This window comes from Armigeres subalbatus, chromosome 3 (genome assembly GCF_024139115.2).
Source record: "Armigeres subalbatus isolate Guangzhou_Male chromosome 3, GZ_Asu_2, whole genome shotgun sequence".
Lineage (NCBI taxonomy): Eukaryota > Metazoa > Arthropoda > Insecta > Diptera > Culicidae > Armigeres > Armigeres subalbatus.
The window spans coordinates 305,526,797-305,542,879 of record NC_085141.1 but is presented as its reverse complement, the minus strand read 5'-3'; the positions used below and the strand labels follow the sequence as shown (position 1 = coordinate 305,542,879).

General features: G+C 42.9%; 2 protein-coding genes and 1 long non-coding RNA gene across 7 annotated transcripts in view; all 3 read right to left on the bottom strand.

The window, feature by feature from the left end:
- LOC134225108 (igLON family member 5-like) overlaps positions 1–16,083 on the bottom strand; it is a 379,522-nt gene that overhangs the window by 266,202 nt on the left and 97,237 nt on the right. The gene's annotated exons all lie outside the window — the stretch shown is intronic.
- LOC134225110 (uncharacterized) lies at positions 3,310–8,347 on the bottom strand. Of its 2 annotated transcripts, none has more exons than XR_009983169.1 (2): positions 8,177–8,347; positions 3,310–3,946 (listed from the first exon to the last, which is right to left on the bottom strand). XR_009983169.1 is itself a non-coding variant. In XM_062704897.1 (2 exons), the coding sequence occupies exons 1-2, from the start codon at positions 7,685–7,687 to the stop codon at positions 3,891–3,893; spliced, it is 942 nt and encodes a 313-aa protein (XP_062560881.1). In that variant the 5' UTR covers positions 7,688–7,783; the 3' UTR covers positions 3,310–3,890. The 2 variants fall into 2 exon arrangements, 1 of the variants encoding a protein (XP_062560881.1); XM_062704897.1 differs by lacking the exon at positions 8,177–8,347 and adding an exon at positions 6,802–7,783.
- On the bottom strand, positions 9,763–11,359 carry LOC134220629 (uncharacterized). Its single transcript, XR_009981984.1, has 4 exons — positions 10,679–11,359; positions 10,523–10,616; positions 10,247–10,462; positions 9,763–10,190 (listed from the first exon to the last, which is right to left on the bottom strand). It is a non-coding gene; the product is annotated as an uncharacterized LOC134220629 (long non-coding RNA).

Below are 16,083 nucleotides of genomic sequence, written 5' to 3'. Positions count from 1 at the left end.
AATTTCTGGAGGAACTTATGGAAGAATTCCTGGAGGAACTTACGGAGGAGTTCCTGGAAGAATTTCCGGAGGAATACCTCGAGGAACTTGCGGACGAGCTCCTGATGGAAGTTACCAAGGAATTACTAAGAGAACTTATGGTAGAATTCCTGGAGAAACTTCTGGAGGAACTCCTGGAGAAACTTGCGGAGGTATTTCTGGAGGAACTTATGGCGGAATACCTGGAGGAATTTCCGGAGGAATTCCTGGAGGAACTTCCGGAAGAATTCCTGAAGAAACTTTCGGAGGCACTCCAAGAGGAACTCCTGGATTAACTTTCGGAGGCACTCGTAGAGGAATTCCTGGAGGAACTTACGAGGAACTTATGGAGGAGCTCCTGGAGGAACTTCCGGAGGAACTCCTGGAAGAACTTCGGGAGGAACTCCTGGAAGAACTTCCGGAGAAATTCCTGGGGGAAACTTACGGAAGAATTCCTGGAGGAACATGCGGTGGAACTCCTGGAGGAATTTCTGGAAAAAAATCCGGAGGAGCTTCTGGGAGAACTTCCGGAAGAAATCCTGAAGGAATTTCCGGAGGAATTCCTGGAGAAACTTATGGAGGAACTCCCGGAGGAACTTCCGGAGGAATTCCTGGGGGAGCTTACGGAAGAATTCCTGGAGAAGCATGTAGTGGAACTCCTGGAGGAATTTCCGAAGGAATTCCTGGAGGAACTTACTGAGGAGCTTCTGGAAGAACTCCTGGAGGAATTCCTAGAGGTAGAGGTGTGCGCCGCCGCCGACAGTTTTTGGCAATCCGCAGAATTTTCCATTAACATTTGGACATTTAATTGAAACTTCTGTTAACTTCTGTAGATTTTCCAGGGATACCGACAGGGATTCCTCCAAGGATTTCGATGATTGAAGTGAACCTCCAGGAATTCTGAAAGCAATCCACCAAGGATTCCGACAGGAATGTTCTAGGGATTCCAATGAGAATTGTCTAGAGATTCCGAATAAAATCCTTCAGGAAATCTGACGAGAATATTCAGGGATTTCGTAGGCAATGTTCCAGGGATGTAGAAGCAAATCGTCGAATGATCCGAATCAATCTGTAGAGGGATCCTGAAAAAAATCGTGGAGGGACTCCGAATCAATCCTCCAGAGATTCCGTAAATAATTCTCCAGCGATTCCGAAGGGAATCCTCCCTCTTCGAGGGACTCCGAAGCAAATCTTTAAGGGATTCCGAAGTAAATCGTTGAAGGAGTCCGAAATTAATCTTCTAGGAATTTCGATGCAAACCGTCGAAGTATTCCGAAGCGAATTGTCGAATGATTCCGAAGCAATTCGTCGAGGGATACCGAAGCGAATCATCTGAGGGATTACGATCGTCGAAGGATTTCGAAGCAAATCATTCAGGGATTACGAGGCAAAACGTCGAGAGACTCAGAAATAAATATTCAAGGGATTCTGAAGCAAATCGTCGAAGTATTCTGAAACAAATCGTCAAGGAATTCCGAAGCAAATCTCCGAACAATTTCGAATGACTCCAGAGGGATTCCGAAGCAAATTAACGAGAGATTGGGAAACAAATCCTTCCACAGATTCCCAAAAGTATCCCTCAACGATACCGATAGGAATCCAAAGTGAATTCTTCTGGATTCCGGTTGGAATATTTCGATGATTCTCAATGGAATTCTTTAAAGTTTCCTATGAGAATTCTTCTCGGATGCTGATGGGATCTGTGGAAATTATCATGCTGGTAGGCAAGCGGAAGTCTGCTGGAAAACTGTCACTCTAGTCCGTGATGGTTGACCACATGTCTTTGCTTTCTGGCAAAATATCACGTTTGCTTTGATTGATATTTTAGTAGCTCTCCGTTGTTGTTCATATTAAGCTTATTTTGATGCTTTCAAATCAATTAGATAGGTATTGCCTTTTCATAATTATCAACAAGTGCAATTTCACACACTGCCACACAGGAATCTGTCTCAGAAATGAAAAAAAAAAAAACTTCTTTTTTCCTCCACTCATTTTATTATGATAGGCTGAATATGTTTTCAAACTTTTTCAGTAATTCGTTCGGCTATATGTTAAAAATTTATATCACCTTCAAATTATCTTTACAAATCCTGGGGGGGGCTATTTTTTCTAGGAAGGGGTAAGTCATTCCCCCCTCCCTCAATTGGCGATTTGGTCATTTGGCAAGTGTCGCTCGGCTGAATTGGTCACTCTGCCAAAAAAGCCGTTTAGCTGAATAGGTTATTTGGCAGAAAAAGCTGTTTGGCTACGATGTTTGTTTTGTAGAGCCAAATGACTCTTTCTGCCAAACGACCATTTCTACCAAACGACATTTTCGGCCAAATTACAATTTCAGCCAAATAAACTGTTAGGACAAACAACTTTTGCGGTCAAATTACCAATTCGGCCGAATGAGCCTTTCGGCTGTTTGTCGCTCTCCGCCAAATGTTATTTTCGGTCAAACCATTTCGACCTAATACCGTTTGGACAAACGTTTAATTCAGCCTAATGGAATTTTGCTAGATGGCTTTTGGCCTAACCTGTTATTCTTGACTTTCGGGCAAACGACAGGTAGGGCGATTTGGCCGATAGACACAAGGTCGGAAGATGTTTGGCCGAATATGTCATTTGGCCGAACAAACCATTAGGCCAAAACTCATTTGTACTCATTTTTTTATTTAGCTGAAATGGACATAGGGCAAGCAACTTGATTTAGACACCTACAGATTTTGGACCCTCCTGGTGACATTTTCATGAATTCTGACCAAAAATCAATGCCGTTGCTAATTCCATCACTGGTTTCAAGAGAATAATGTTGTTCTTCTTTTGTTTAACTAGTTTCCTGTGGAAAGAAGGCAAGTGTTACAATGCGTTACGCTTTAAAGCATACATAGCTGAAAATCTCAAAATGCACACAATAAGTTCATGTCGATATTTAGTATTTATAATGCAGGAATCATCTTATTTATGTATGCCAATCGAAAGATAAGGATTTGCTTCGGCTCAATTGACCAGAGCGAACTGATAATTTGACTTTTAAAAGACTTAAAGGGGGGTGTCTAAAATGTGTACATACGTGGGTCCAAAATATGTTGCACTATCTAAAACAAAGAATATTTTCATTTAAAAAAATTGCAAATTTCACCGGTTTATCAATAAATGAAGCCCATTTGGAATTTTTGGATATTTTTGACCATATTATCCGTTCAGTAATCAACATTCGGTTGTTGGACCAAATGACCCTTTCTGTCTTTTATGTACTGCCAAGAACTAGCGCGAAACAGTCCAACCAGGTGGAAAGACAAAGCGAAGAATGCGAGACGTATGGGAACCGTGAATACGTGACAAGGAATAGAGCGATCTGATACGTTTGGAGGTTCCGAATCAACTGACTCGTCTCGTTTATTGCAATCAGTTTTAAGCCCATCGGCTGTTCCGATCGCTCGAATGAGCGATGACTTCGAATGACGTTTATGTGTATTCGATTACTTCAAATGACGATAGGGGTGTTCAAGTTATTCACAACAGTTCTTCCCCTTTACAAAGTTTTACTTATAATCAGAACTTGAAGTTAATCTAATAAAAATCAAAACATTTCGATATCAAATTCATACTTTGAAAACAAATAATTCACAATAAATCCGAAAACTTAATTGTAATAATAATCATCACTACGATTCACTTTTTTCGGCCGCTTGGACCTTCGGGGCTTTCTTAGATCACTCATCGATTCACGACGCTTCCGCTTTCTACCTCCCTTCGGAGCCTGCTCCAATTCTTCTTCGCCATTGGGCGGCTCAATTACAGGTGTTCCTAAGCCTTCGTCTATCGTCGTGTCATGGTGCTTCTTTCTGGTGATCCAAACATTAGGCCCTCGCCACGAATCGTTCCCCTTACAGACTCTGATCTGCGTCCTGTGCGCCATTGTTTCCGCGCTTCCAACGCATATCTGAAAGACATTGTAAGAAAACTTTTTAATGAATGTTGCCTTTATCCATCTCGCTTGGTTATGTGGGTTGTTATTTTTATACCACACTTCATCCCCCGCCATCAGATTGTCAATAGCGTCTTCCGATACTTTCGGAATATATCCGCTCTGCCTTTCTATTTTGACATCATCATCTGTATGAAAACCTTCCATATGTCTCTTATAGTTATTTCTGGGATCAATTAAATCCAAAATAGTTTTCGGTTTATATGAAAATATCCTTTCACTTGGAAAATGTCCCTCTGTAGTCAAGTTATTGTTTCTAAAATTGAATAAAAATAGATTTATCTGGTCCTCCAAGTCTAACTCCAAGATGTCTGGGTCCAATAAAAATTTCTTGAGCACTTCTTTTACCGTTCTTACTAACCTCTCCGCTTGTCCGTTACTGGACGGATTATATGGAGGGCTTTTCATAACTTTTATCCCTTGCTTCTCTAGAAAGTTTATAAAATTCCAGGAGTTGAAAGGAGGACCATTGTCCGAATATTTCATCCACTCGACCTCAATCCACTTGGAAAAACTATCTACGATCAACAGAAAAGTACTGTGCTTGTAGAAGAAAAAGTCTATGTGTATCCTACTAAAAGGTCTCGTAGTCGGCGTCCATTTGGATAAATCTTTTGACTTGTTAACTATTGCCATACTATTACATGAGTAACACTCTGTTACATATCTTTCAATATCGGAATTAATACCGAACCAAAAAACTGTTTTTCTTGCTAATTGTTTCATTTTAATTATACCCGAGTGATTAGCATGTAGCGTTTTTAAAATTTGCTTTTGAAAAATTGATGGTATTACTACTCTATCCATGAAGATAAGACAATCGTCAATCAATTCCAAATCCAACTGGTTAGAAAAAACATTTGTAAATTGTTTCTCCACTCTTTCGGGCCAGCCATTGAGCATGTTGTTTATTAATTGTAAAACTCATCTTTTTTGGTTGCTTCAGCTATTAGTTTTGAATCTATGGGTATTTCTTTACTAAAGTTAATACTTTTGATGGCTGCAGCATCCAGTTCCTCAGGAACAACCTGCTGTAATGGAAATCTGGAGCAAAAATCTGCATTCCCTAATTTATGTGAGGGTCTATACACAATGTCGAATTCATATATTGATAAATCTAACACAAATCTCTGTAGTCTTGTTACATAAATTGAATGTTTTCCTTCCTTACCGAAAATTCCCACCAATGGCTTGTGATCAGTATACACTGTAAACGGCTGTCCATAAAGATACTTATGGAATTTTTTAATGGTGCACACTAAAGCCAACGCCTCCAAATGAAGAATAGGATACTTTCTTTGTGCCGAATTCAGAGAGAAAGATGTAAAGCTAATCGGTTTCTCCAGCTCCTCTACAACATGGGCTATTAGGCCGCCTAAACCATAACTTGAAGCGTCTGAGATTACCACTAATGGTTTCGCCGGATCATAGAACTCTAAAAAGTCCGTCTTTACCAATAAATTTTTGCTCTCTGTAAACGCTTTTTGACAATTGTCATCCCAAACATATTTCACGTTATTTTTCAGCAAGTTATACAATGGATACAAAGTGGTAGATAAATTTGGAATAAATTTATGGTAGTAGTTTAACAAACCTAAGTAGGATTTCAATTCTGTCTCATTTTTAGGGGCATTAGCCTTCTCTATTGTAGAAATTTTGTCAGGGCACGGCCTGAGCCCTTTACCGCTAATAATGTGTCCTAAATGAATTAGCTCTTTCACAAAGAATTTGCACTTCTCAAAATTAACTTTTATGTTAGCATTAGCTAAACGCTCTAACACTAGTAAAAGTTTGCTTTTGCATTCTTCAACGGTTTTTCCGGCTATCAATACATCATCCAAGTAGCATGTAACCTTTTCAATCCCTTCTAGTACTTTATCCATGACTTGCTGAAAAATTGAGGCGCTTGATGATGCTCCTTGAGGTAATCTGTTGTATTTGTATAGTCCTTTCATTGTATTAATAACCACAAATTTTTTTGACCTTTCCGTTAATTCTAACTGCGTATATGCACCCTCAAGGTCTAGTGCACAAAAAAACTTACAATCAGCTAGATTTGCAAAAATATCCTGTGAGGTAGGTAAAGGGTATGTGTTAGGAACAATGGCTTTGTTAATTGAAACTTTGCAGTCAATAACTAAGCGTATTTCATTATTCTTTTTCATTACTATAATAATTGGTGAAGCCCATTCACTGGTATCTACCGGTGTTATTACTTTTTCTTTTTCCAATTTGTCCAAATATGTAGCAACTTTATCCTTAAGTCTGTAAGGCACATCATATGCTTTCTTAAATATAGGGGTTTCGTTTTTCATTACAAGTTCTGCCTTAAAACCCCTTATAGGCGTTGAGAAATTTTTCTCAAATACATTCCTAAATTTATTTTTCAGTTCGACAACTGTTGCTTCATTTGACTCATCCTTTATGCTATGAATTTTCAAGCCATTTGTAAAAAAGTGTCTCCAATTCGGATAAAACTTGTCCAACCAAGTTCGACCTAATAGCGGATAAAAATCATTGTCGCAATCAAGAACCAATAACTGCATAAGCGACTCTTTACCATTAAATTTTACTGAAACCATTGCCTCCCCCGCAATTTTTATTTTTTTTTCCATTCACAACCATCAATGGTTTGCTATATTTGTGTAAAGGATTACTAAACTTCGATAAATACCGTCCTTTGCTTATGACGGACACAGACGCTCCACAGTCGACTTCCATTTTTAGGGATTTCCCCTCAATCTCTACTTGAACTAAGCAAGGATTGTTTATTTTATTAATAGACGCCACCATCATGCATTGCAAATTACCTGTGTCGCTATCATCATCCTCTTCATCGTCTCTGGTCTGCATCCTTTCTAGCAACTCTGAAATGTGCCTGTCTGCCGATGGCCCCGGTTTAAAAGAATCGACTATGTTCACCGCATCCCGATGCAAATTTTTTAATTTGAAACACTTCTTCCGGATATGGCCTTTGACACCGCAGTAGTTACAAATCATCTGGGAATAGTCTGGTCGTACCCACTGTCGACGTCCATTTTGTGTACGATAATTGACTGCTTCGTTTCCGCGTCCAACTCGATTTGTCTGCTGCCATCTTTCCGCAGGTCTAAACCCTAAACGGCTTCTTACCGGTCCCCTGTTGTTAGTGTTGCCCTCATTGTTCCCAATGCCCTGATATTTTCGAGATAAATCATAAACTTGAGACAATCTTGCCGCCGCTACTCCACGTTGTTCATAGGATCTTGAATTCACTGCAGCTATCATTCCCGGATGTCCTATATTTGATTGATCTGCCGTACCTGCGTTAACTCGAGCTACTTCCCATGTGGCAATAATCTTCTCCGCATTTGCCAAAGTTAAAGCTTCTTCCCCTAGAAGTCGTTGTCTAAGTTGTTTGTCTCTAATACCCGCTATCAACCGATCCAGAATAGCAACCCCCTTAAAGTTGTCAAAGCCGCAAAATTCAGCTTGAAGCTTTAAATTCAAAATGAAATCTTCCGTGCTTTCGTCTGGGTTTTGTACTCTGGTACTAAATTTGTACCTTTGTACCAAATCAGGGTCCGTCTTATTCAGGCGGTTTTTGAGCTTTGACACAATATCGTCCAATGAAGCTTCTTCAAAATTGCCTGTCGGAAAGAGCAGTTTGATCTCGGCAAATATCACCGGACCACTCATGGTGATGAAAAATGCCATTTTATCTTCTTCTTTTACATTGTTCACCCGGAAAAGGTACTTCAACCGGGTAAACCAGTCATTAAAGGATGTTCCCTTGCGGTAGGGTTCCAACGAATACGCTACACTGGTACTCATTATACGGTAGATAAAAAAATGGAAACCCTAATAAATAAATAATAATCACGAAAAGGAAATCCAATTGTCGAAAATTTTCCCGACCTTCCGGTTCAAAACCACCTCTGGAGTCGTCCGAATCCGAACTTCGCTCGCAATCGAGGACAATAGAAGGATTCACCTTCACCCGCCTTCTCCGATGTTTTGATCCCGTTGGATAGTGTATGGGAATTCCCAGAACGTCGACTATTCGCTCGCTGAATACTCCGTATGAAGCAAAGTCGATAAAGAAATTACACAATGTGGTTTTATGCTGATGACTGTTGCTGTACTCCGGTTCTTGTTTTCACCTCCTACACTGGTTTAACTTCACCTTACACGCGTTGAACTTACTTAATCCACGTCGCCACTTTTATGTACTGCCAAGAACTAGCGCGAAACAGTCCAACCAGGTGGAAAGACAAAGCGAAGAATGCGAGACGTATGGGAACCGTGAATACGTGACAAGGAATAGAGCGATCTGATACGTTTGGAGGTTCCGAATCAACTGACTCGTCTCGTTTATTGCAATCAGTTTTAAGCCCATCGGCTGTTCCGATCGCTCGAATGAGCGATGACTTCAAATGACGATAGGGGTGTTCAAGTTATTCACAACACTGTCAAACAACCATTTCGACCGAACGACATTTTCGGCCTTATAACCTATTCGGCCAAACGACCGTTTCAGCCAAACGACGTGTTAGAGAAAAGTGTTTTTTCGGCCAAATTACCAATGCGGCAGTATGTCCGTTGTATAACCGTTTCCGAAGAATTTTGTATAGAAATTTTAAAAATCCCATGCAAATTCCAATGAATTTCCTATTAAAAATTTCGAACAATTTGCCAATTTTTTTTTGTTAATGTCCACATTTTGACCTGTCTCCCGCGGAAAATTTGAGGAATTTTCTGTGTAAATTTCGAAGAACATTTAACAGAAACTTTCCCTGGATTTTCCGATCATTTCCCTGTGGAAACTTGAAACATTTTTCCTTAGAAATTTCAAACTGCTTCCTTAGAAATTCCAAAGAATTATCAAAACTTCAAAGTAGTAGCCATGGAGAATCCGAAAACTATTTTCAAATAAATATTCTGGAGAAGCTTAAATAATTTTCGGGAGAAGTTCATTAGATTTTTCCGTTGAAATTCAGAAGATTCTTCCGTTGAAGTCTTAAAAACATTCCAAAATAATGCCGAAAAAAATCTTCAAAAAACGAACGTAAAAAAAATCCACGCCGATTCACGCCGCAGCCGCCGCCGGCTAAAATGGCTTACGGCGTGACGCCGAAAACGCCGCCGCCGCCAATTCTCGGACCGGCGCTTCTGGAAGAACTTCCGGAGAAGCTTCTAGAAGAACTTCCGGAAGAACTCCTGAAGGAATTTCCGGAGGAATTCCTGGAGAAACTTACGGAGAAATTCCCGGAGGAACTTCCGGAGGAATTCCTGGGGGAGCTTACGGAAGAATTCCTGTAGGAGCATACAGTGGAACTCCTGGAGGAACTTCTGAAGGAATTCACGCCGCCGCCAATCATCAGCGAAATTATCTATCGCCGATAAAATTTATATCAGCGCACAGGTCCTGAATCTGAACTCCAGATTGAATATCAAGTGAAAACCTGTATGGATATTTCGAACAAACTTCAACAGAATCCCAGCCAAATATTTATGACTCGCTGCTTTTTCAAAGTTTTCCTACTAAATTCGTTATTACAATAGTGTCATAAATAAATCAGACGTAGCGTATGAAGGACCCCACGCAAGTGCCATCAAAACATATCCAAACTTCTACTTCTAAAATCGTACAGAAAATTGAGCGAAAAAAGTTTTTTTGGTGTACGTACTATCGAAGTAAAATTGTTATGAAATTCCCGTTACGGTAGAGCAAGGTAAAGTAGCTACCCAAGTGGATTACTCACAAACACTGAGGGCTAAAGGCACAACCAAATAAAAAACAACAGTCTCATGATTCAACACATTATATTCATAACGCTTTTCATTTTTCCCTGCTCTGGGCTCCTACTTCTCCTACTCTGTGAGATTCTAATCTTATTTAGGTGCACTGACTCACGATTTGCTGCATCATAGTGGCTGCTCAGGGCCGTGCCAGCCCTGCCTGACCGAGCGGCCTGGCCGCGCTCTTCTCAGCGCGCGCCTTGCCTGTCACGCGTTGCCGCTCGGGCGGAGCCTTCGATGCCGAACGTTCGCACAGCCAGCTAGCCCTGCTATTCTCCTTCCGTCTCGCGCTAGGTTCACTCGCCGACAGAATCTCGAAATCGTCCAAAGGTCGTGGCCTACTGCCGTCGTTCCGTCACCACTCGCCCCGTTTCACCGCTTGGCTCCCGACACGAAAATCAAACCTGCGAAAGAAGCCCTGCGGACGGTGGAGCATTAATAGGCTGCCTGCGATCTCAATTACCGTGGGCTTACCCTTGATGGGGCTTCTCTTCCTGCGGGCGATGCTAATCCAAGCTCCACTGCCTTTTCGCGTCTGGTGCGCTTGCGGGTATCCACTGGTTGACGGGGTCTCAAGCGCCGACGTGCTCCCTGCCTTGGCTGAATTGGGACCTACGCAGTGGCCTGCAACTGAAGCAACCGCTGCCGTCACGTATCGGAGTTTTATTCGGTGCCGGAGAGTGGAGAGGCCTGAATCACAACATATGTTTTTAGAATATGCTCCGTTTTATTCAGTAGTGTTCTGCTCACCTGTCAGACAACTATTTCCCTGATGGTCCGGGTTTTAGTTTCCAAATCAGTGCCCTCTAAACGGCTCCTATTCCAGACCACGCGCTCGTAGATTCTGGAAAACAAAATGGCCGGTCCTTGGGTTTCCAGTCGAGATCAAAAGATTTTTTGGCTTACCGTCACACAAGATGACCCGATTATGCTTCGAATTCCTTGCAAGGAATTATGCGACTTTACAATCATGCACAGGGCACCTCAAGTACCACTTCCGGCTTTTCTTTCGTTTTCACGACTTTTGCCACCTCACGCTAGTAGGCCAAAATGTACGGTTGCAATTTTCTGCAAATTTCGTGCAAATCAATGGACGTACGATTTGTCGCGGGGCCTAGTGCGAACTGTTTCTCTCGCTGCTCTGACGTCCGTGCCGACCTGCGATCGGCGACGCCTGCTTCTAGTCGTCGGAGCGGAGACTCACTTGAATTGCTGAGTGCAGGTAGGCGTGAGAGTTCTCTGGCCACACGTTCTCTCACTTCCGTCTCTCGTGTTGGTTTGGCGAGCAGCGGTGGTGATGTACAACAGCCAAACATTACTTCACACGAATGTGTGCTTGTATCGGTGTCGTTTCAGCGATAAATGGTGTTGCGTTTCGTTACTCTCGATGAACGCGCATCCGTGTGAGTTTGTGTGTGTTGCATATATCAGTCATACTGTGGCGAGGCGATTATGTTTCTGTGGCTAGCTGGACAGGATTTCAGCAAAGTGTTCAACAGGGGTGTCCGAACTGTGATACACGGGACAGTGCGTATTTTGATTTTACTTTGTTATTTTCTAATGTGTCATGAGACTATTTTATTACGTTTTTTACGTTAGCACATACGAATAAACTAAAACGTAACAAAATGTACGTACAATCGAGGGTACGTACAATCGAGGGTACGTACAATCGAGGGTCCAGGGTACGTACTATCGAGGTGTGCCTGTACTTAGTTTACGAAAAAGGCAAGAATTGTATTTTGGCCATAACTTCTAAGCACATAATCCGATCTGGTCCAAACAAATCTGTTGAAAATAAGTACGTTTGTACGTTTTGACCAGGGGGGAGTAAGCCTGTCATCCACGAACAAATCAAGCCTACCTAAGATGTATCAGCCGGGCCTCGCCGCTTGGGAAAGGCAGGCCACCCTGGGCCACCCCGCTTGGCAAGTGTAACATTTTTCGAACTGGAATCTTGTAGGATATTGGTAACCTACACTACTGCTGACAAACGAAAAAATTGTGGGATTGTTTATTTACATTTGATTCATACTACATGCAGAGGAGGCGCGATGCACCGCATATTACCCCCCTGGTTTTGACAGTTGTCTACCCAACATGTTTGAGAACGAGAACAAAAGGATTCGCATCGACATTCTTCCTCTATAGCTTTTTACCACTATTATTACACTCCTTCATTGTGACACAGTAAAAAGGGTTTATTGTTTACGCAATGATTTGGTTTGTTTTTGAAAAAACAACAATAAATGATTATGTTTTTCTGAAATTAAACATCGATCGTTTATTTATTGCCAAAAAATGATTATCTCATTATTCCAACATTTTCCACGGACGGCGTCTCTCCCTGAGGTAGAGTTCCAATTTAGAGATTCAATTCGAAAAATGTGTTGATGGTATTCACTTTTCTTCGGTGAGGTTCGAGCTCGCGACCCTCAGTACGGCTAAGCCGCTAAGTTTCAGAGGCCGACGGTAGCATATTGAGGATCGTGGGTTCGAATCTTATCGAAGGAAAGTGTTAATCCTTAAAACACTTTCGAACTGAATCTTTCACATGTATGTGGATATGCACATCGAGTTTTCATACAATAATCAAAGTATTGAATGAAGTTTTTCAAGTTCTAGTTACCAATTTTTTTTATTAATTCTTGTTTGAAAATCAATACTTAAAATAATAAAATTCACATTGAAACTCAGATGTTAAAATATCAAAATACAGCATCAAGGAATATATGTGTGCCTCTGAAAAATACTTGACAAATTATCAAATAATCGGTACTAAAATAATAAAGAATTCAACGTGTAAACCACCCTTACAAAGTTAAAGTACAGTCTATTATCAGGAATTTCAACAAACCACAATCCAACTGGATGCCTTTCATTCGTAAATCGTATGCATAATTCATTTGATAGTGATCTCCCAGCACATATTCTGAATGACGCTATGTGGAAGGTAAGCAAGATTTTTTCTTCCCAGCGAGCGCTGGGTACTTTGAATATGAAAGCAATAACGTTCTGTGCTTGTTGCTGGATTGGCCAGTTCGTGCCAAGCATTCATTGCATTGCACATGCCTCGCTGCACCGATCGCCGGTCCAGAGTCTAGCTGCCATTCCGTCTTCCAGGCTCAGAAGTGGTTCTGTATGGGTGGCGGTGGTAACCGCCTGATGGAAGCAAGGAATTCCTTTGAGCTCACAACCAGTATTCAATGTTTTCCTTTGCCTTTGAAGTGAAGTTTCCGCACAGAGCATGAAGGATCAATTGTGTGGATTAGTGGTGGGAGCCATTCATGTGATAAATGAGCAAATGTGCGTACTGAATAAATCAGAAGCCAGAAGTAGGAGCTGTCTTTTGTGAACAAGTGTGAGCTCTTGAACCGACCCCGTCGACCTGCAGCAGCAGCAACAGCGAGCAGAACAATCTATCACACATCTTCTAAAGATTGTCTGAAACCTTCATCAAATACACAACCCGTTGTTCGGGTGATGAAGAAGGCGGTGCAGCTGTGATTTGTTTCGACCACTCAAACGCTGCTGGCCACAATCTGGTCCCAAGCCACGAGCTACATGTCGGTGTGTATGTTGGTAGCTACGTGCTTAGAAATGGCAGACCCCTAATCTCCAAGTGTTAGAACGACCATTAGAAACTGAACCCACCGGACTGCTCTGGCTCTGGCTAGTTTGAAATTTCAATAGCGTGCGCGTAAGTCTAAAAATAGGGCTTATTCATGCATATGATCGGCAACTGCAGCAAGCCCGTAATGTTCTGGTCAGGAGATGTCAATCTATCTCACAAATCAAGGGGGTACCGTTACAATCGAAACATGGGGCGGGTCGGACGAAGAGGTGCCCCTTCTAAGACCGGCAATGACACTGGATGGAGGAAAGATGGGAGCAGAATGTTTCAATATACGATGCGATGGACATTCAAATCCAAAAATTTTGAAAGGCCAGTAAGGTACGTGAGGTTCTAAACTAAATGCAAACCAAGTACGAAACATCGGATCCAAACATCTGTTGCAGAGCTTTACATTGGGCATGTGATTGACGTGCGGCGCTGAGATGTGTGAGTTGAGCAATGTTTTGGCTTTACGAAATATTTTATTCATCACCAACCACCACCACACAATGCACCTTCTTTGGTGGTTTTGGTCGGTGTCTGGTTGCTGTTCTGGCATCAGAGCGGGATCCGTAGGGCGGAACTTTCGGCGGCGATGCTGAACAGCATTTTGCAATTAATATTTCACAACTTTGTGATGAGCTACTGCAGAAGCCAATTTATCAGCAGGGTGGATGAGCAATAAATTTGATCCATCATAGTTGCATTCCCTTCAACTGGCGAGACTAGCAAATAGTATGGTGTTTACTCTATTCGATAGCCACACCATAGTTGAACCAGTTTGATTACAGTGCGGAAGTTACAATGTTTTTCGAATATTCTCTCTGGATGTGTTTTATATCTTACCATTGAGCCTAAACTAAACCCAATAAGAAAGTGCCAGGCTTTTATACCTACGTAGGGTAAAACGGTATATTATACCCTCCTCTAAGGCAATACATAAATAAAAAAATACTTTTCAACGAAGTTTCAACGCAAACTTTGTGTTATTTGGCAGTCCAAAAATCGCAAATTTCAAGAGGCTCGGAAGCCTCCTTTCAAGAGGCTCGGAAGCCTCCTTTCAAGAGGCTCGGAAGCCTCCTTTCAAGAGGCTCGGAAGCCTCCTTTCAAGAGGCTCGGAAGCCTCCTTTCAAGAGGCTCGGAAGCCTCCTTTCAAGAGGCTCGGAAGCCTCCTTTCAATAGGCCTGGAAGCCTCCTTTCAAGATGCCAGAAGCCTCCTTTCAAGAGGCCAGGAAGCCTCCTTTTAAGAGGCCAGGAAGCCTCCTTTCAAGAGGCCCGGAAGCCTCCTTTCAAGAGGCCCGGAAGCCTCCTTTCAAGAGGCCCGGAAGCCTCCTTTCAAGAGGCCCGGAAGCCTCCTTTCAAGAGGCCCGGAAGCCTCCTTTCAAGAGGCCCGGAAGCCTCCTTTCAAGAGGCCCGGAAGCCTCCTTTCAAGAGGCCCGGAAGCCTCCTTTCAAGAGGCTCAGAAGCCTCCTTTCAAGAGGCTCGGAAGCCTCCTTTCAAGAGGCTCGGAAGCCTCCTTTCAAGAGGCTCGGAAGCCTCCTTTCAAGAGGCTCGGAAGCCTCCTTTCAAGAGGCTCGGAAGCCTCCTTTCAAGAGGCTCGGAAGCCTCCTTTCAAGAGGTTAGAAAGCCTCCTTTCAAGAGGCTGGGAAGGCTCCTTTCAAGAGGTTAGGAAGCCTCCTTTCAAGAGGCTGGGAAGCCTCCTTTCAAGAGGCTCGGAAGCCTCCTTTCAAGAGGCTCGGAAGCCTCCTTTCAAGAGGCTCAAGCCTCCTTTCAAGAGGCTCAGAAGCCTCCTTTCAAGAGGCTCAGAAGCCTCCTTTCAAGAGGCTCAGGAAGCCTCCTTTCAAGAGGCTCAGAAGCCTCCTTTCAAGAGGCTCAGAGCCTCCTTTCAAGAGGCTCGGAAGCCTCCTTTCAAGAGGCTCAGAAGCCTCCTTTCAAGAGGCCTGGAAGCCTCCTTTCAAGAGGCCTGGAAGCCTCCTTTCAAGAGGCTCAGAGCCTCCTTTCAAGAGGCTCAGAAGCCTCCTTTCAAGAGGCTCAGGAAGCCTCCTTTCAAGAGGCTCAAGCCTCCTTTCAAGAGGCTCAGAGCCTCCTTTCAAGAGGCTCGGAAGCCTCCTTTCAAGAGGCTCAGAAGCCTCCTTTCAAGAGGCTCAGAAGCCTCCTTTCAAGAGGCTCTGGAAGCCTCCTTTCAAGAGGCCTCAAGCCTCCTTTCAAGAGGCTCAGGAAGCCTCCTTTCAAGAGGCTCGAAGCCTCCTTTCAAGAGGCCTGGAAGCCTCCTTTCAAGAGGCCTGGAAGCCTCCTTTCAAGAGGCTGGAAGCCTCCTTTCAAGAGGCTCAGAAGCCTCCTTTCAAGAGGCTGGAAGCCTCCTTTCAAGAGGCTCGAAGCCTCCTTTCAAGAGGCTCGGAAGCCTCCTTTCAAGAGGCTCGGAAGCCTCCTTTCAAGAGGCTCGGAAGCCTCCTTTCAAGAGGCTCGGAAGCCTCCTTTCAAGAGGCTCGGAAGCCTCCTTTCAAGAGGCTCGGAAGCCTCCTTTCAAGTGGCTCGGAAGCCTCCTTTCAAGAGGCTCGGAAGCCTCCTTTCAAGAGGCAGTACCGATTGCTTTATTGCTCATACAATTTGAAACTCTTCAGATCGTATCCCAGAAAATAACACCGAGCAATTCGCATATCATCCATCTTATTAAGCAACGCAATCCATTGCTTCC

Excerpts from the sequence above, each read along its gene's own strand:
- LOC134225110 (XM_062704897.1), bottom strand. The coding sequence starts at position 7,687 with ATGGCATTTTTCATCACCATGAGTGGTCCGGTGATATTTGCCGAGATC. Across the intron at positions 3,947-6,801 it reads GGATGATGATAGCGACACAG|ATATGCGTTGGAAGCGCGGA; the intron begins GTAATTTGCAAT and ends AATGTCTTTCAG.